The sequence below is a fragment of the Rhea americana genome, unplaced genomic scaffold (genome assembly GCF_003343005.1).
Source record: "Rhea americana isolate MKP2758 unplaced genomic scaffold, rheAme1 scaffold_319, whole genome shotgun sequence".
NCBI lineage: Eukaryota > Metazoa > Chordata > Aves > Rheiformes > Rheidae > Rhea > Rhea americana.
Window position 1 is genome coordinate 236,739 of NW_028186445.1, and position 2,521 is coordinate 239,259.

A 2,521-nucleotide genomic window follows, 5' to 3' on the forward strand; every position below is an offset into this window, starting at 1 on the left:
CCCACGCGTGGGCGGGCGGGCGGGCGCAGCCCCTGCCCGCGCTGCTGCCCCGCGCCCTCTCCCTGCCCTAGGGTGGTGGACGGCATCGAAGACGACGGGGGCCCGTCGGAGGCACAAACCTTCCGCTTCAACGCGGACCCCCCGCTGCAGGGCGCCTCGCCGGACCCCCCGACGCCAGGTAGCGCCGCCGGCGCCCCGCAGGAGCCCGCAGCGCGGGCGGGACGAGCTGCGGCCGCCCGGCCCTCGTKCTCCCGGCGCTCCTCCGGCTGACACCGGCCTCGTCTTTCCGGCAGGCACCGACCCGGACAGCCCAGCCCTGGACACGGAGGCGGAGGAGATAAAGCAGAACATCCRGAGACTCAACCAGGAGGTGCRAGGAGGTGTCGGGGCTGCTGCGGCRGGCTCGGCTCCTGCACCGCTCCGGGGCTGCTCCAGGCCCGGCCGTGCTCACGTCTCTCCATCGCTTTGCAGATCAACCACCTCAACCAGGAGGTCTCCCACCTCAGCGGGGAGCTGCAGCGCATGACGGAGCTGCTCCAGGGCCGGCTGGGCGCCCCGCAGCCCCTCTGCCCCTATGGCCTCCCCGCCGGCGCCCCGGGGCTGCCGGCGTCCCATGCCGCCACACCGCCTGAGCCCCCCGGTGCCCGCACCTCCCCTGCCACCAGCCCCCGGGGCACCCGCTGCCCCGTGCGCAGCCASTCGGCACATGCCTCCTCCGCACCCCCCTCATGGCCACCCCGCCAAGCCTCGGCCCCGCAGCCCCTCTCCCCGCCGCCCCGAGGCCTCTCCAGCTGCGCAGCCCACAGGCAGCCCCCTGCCCGCCCTCAGCTCCGCTCCAGCCCTGCCGCCTTCCACTGACCCCATCCCACGGGGATGGTGCTGGGCAACTGGCCATGCCGCAGAGGGCACACACGTGGTGCTCCGAGGCACGCACGCATTGCTCCGAGGCACACGTGGTGCTCCAGGAATGCGYGCAATGCTCTGGAGCACACACGCCGCGCTCTGGGGCGGGCGTGCTCTGCGCTAGGCACGCATGCGGCACTCCGGGGCATTCACACGGTGCTCCGAGGCACGCACTCGGTGCTCTAAGGCACGCACGCAGCACTCGAGGGCACGCATGTAGTGCTCCTGGGCATACACATGCACGTGGTGCTCCAGGCATGCACGTGGTGCACTAAGGCATGCAAGCAGCACTCCGGGGTGGCTCTGCTCCAACAGCCTTAGCCCTCCTGGGAGAGCTCGAGCAGGAGCTCAGGCCTGCGGTGCCACTCTGCCAGGTGCCCTGGGACCCCGCAGGGCGCAGGCAGGTGCCCCTGCTCCTCCCCTCCTCGCTGCACCCTTCACCGAGCCCCCCGGCCTCTGAAACCATCAGGGATTTTGATACGCTTTTGATACTCTTTTCCCATTTTTTTTTAATTAGACCCAGCTCTCTCGCCCTGTCCCCATCCCCGGTGCCACGGGCTACAGCAACCTCCCGTGCAGCAGGACAGCGCGGGGTGTTGGGTGCCGTGCCAGGATGGGGCTGCAAAGGCCATGGCTGGGCATTTTGGGGGTCTCCCAGCAGCTTCAGGCTGGGAGCAGTGACGTGGCACGTCAGGACATTGCGGGGACGGCACCGAGGCCTCGTGGCATTGGGGTGAGGCACAGCACCAGCCTGGAGCTGCCTCTATCCCACCACGTTGCTGCTCCACTCAGGCCTTGGCATCTTCCTTCACGTCTTTCAGGGAGCTGATTTCTGTAGTTTATTTTTTTACCCCCCCCCAACAGTACCTTTTGCAGACTCTAGCCCCCAGCCCTGCCTTGCCCTCTCACATCTCCCTGGCATGACCTGTCCTACCTGTGCATCCCTGCCCGCCCCCCAGACTGCACAGACACACAGGAAATAAAAGCTCTATTTTTACAGCCCTTGGCTCTGGGTGAGTCGTTGCAGTAGCTTTGCTCAAAGCCCCGGGGCCAGGGCTGCTCTTCTCCCTGCCCTGTGGTGGAAGGGAAGAAGGGATGTGCAGGGCACTGGGATCCTCTGGAGCACCAGAATCCCCAGCTTCTGCCCCGACACACAACGGACCCCTGTGCACCAGAACCCCTGCCCAAACACTGGCATCCCCGCGCACCAGGATCCTTCCTTGCACTGGGATTCCCCCCCCAACAGAGATTACCCCTTGCACTCGGATCCCCCTTTGCACCGGGATCCCCCCTTGCACCGGGATCCCCCCCCCCCACGCATGGGGATCCCCCCCACCCACGGGGATCCCCCATTCCTGGAGTCGCTCCCATGCACCGGGATCCCCCTTTGCACCGGGATCCCCCGTGCGCCGGGATCCCCCTTGCCCAGGGATTCCCCTCGGGATCCCCCGGGGCCCCAGCGCCTCCCCGGCTCCCCCCGCGGGGCTCCCCGAGCCGGCCGCGGACTACAGCTCCCATCGCCCCACGCGGCGGACGCGCCGTGACGTCACGCAGCCCCGCTCCCGGCGCTCACGTGAGGCGAGGCGTCATGGGACGGGGAGGAGCGACAGCGGGGAGG

At 68.8% G+C, this 2,521-nt stretch overlaps 1 protein-coding gene across 1 annotated transcript in view; it reads left to right on the plus strand.

Moving 5' to 3' along the window:
• Positions 1–858, plus strand: part of KCNH4 (potassium voltage-gated channel subfamily H member 4) — a 9,896-nt gene extending 9,038 nt beyond the window's left edge. The window contains exons 12-14 of the mRNA XM_085310434.1: positions 72–178; positions 294–370; positions 472–858. Of these exons, the coding sequence (XP_085166560.1) occupies positions 72–178; positions 294–370; positions 472–858 (571 nt within the window). The remainder of the gene's footprint in view (positions 1–71; positions 179–293; positions 371–471) is intronic.
• The last annotated feature ends 1,663 nt before the right edge of the window (positions 859–2,521 follow it).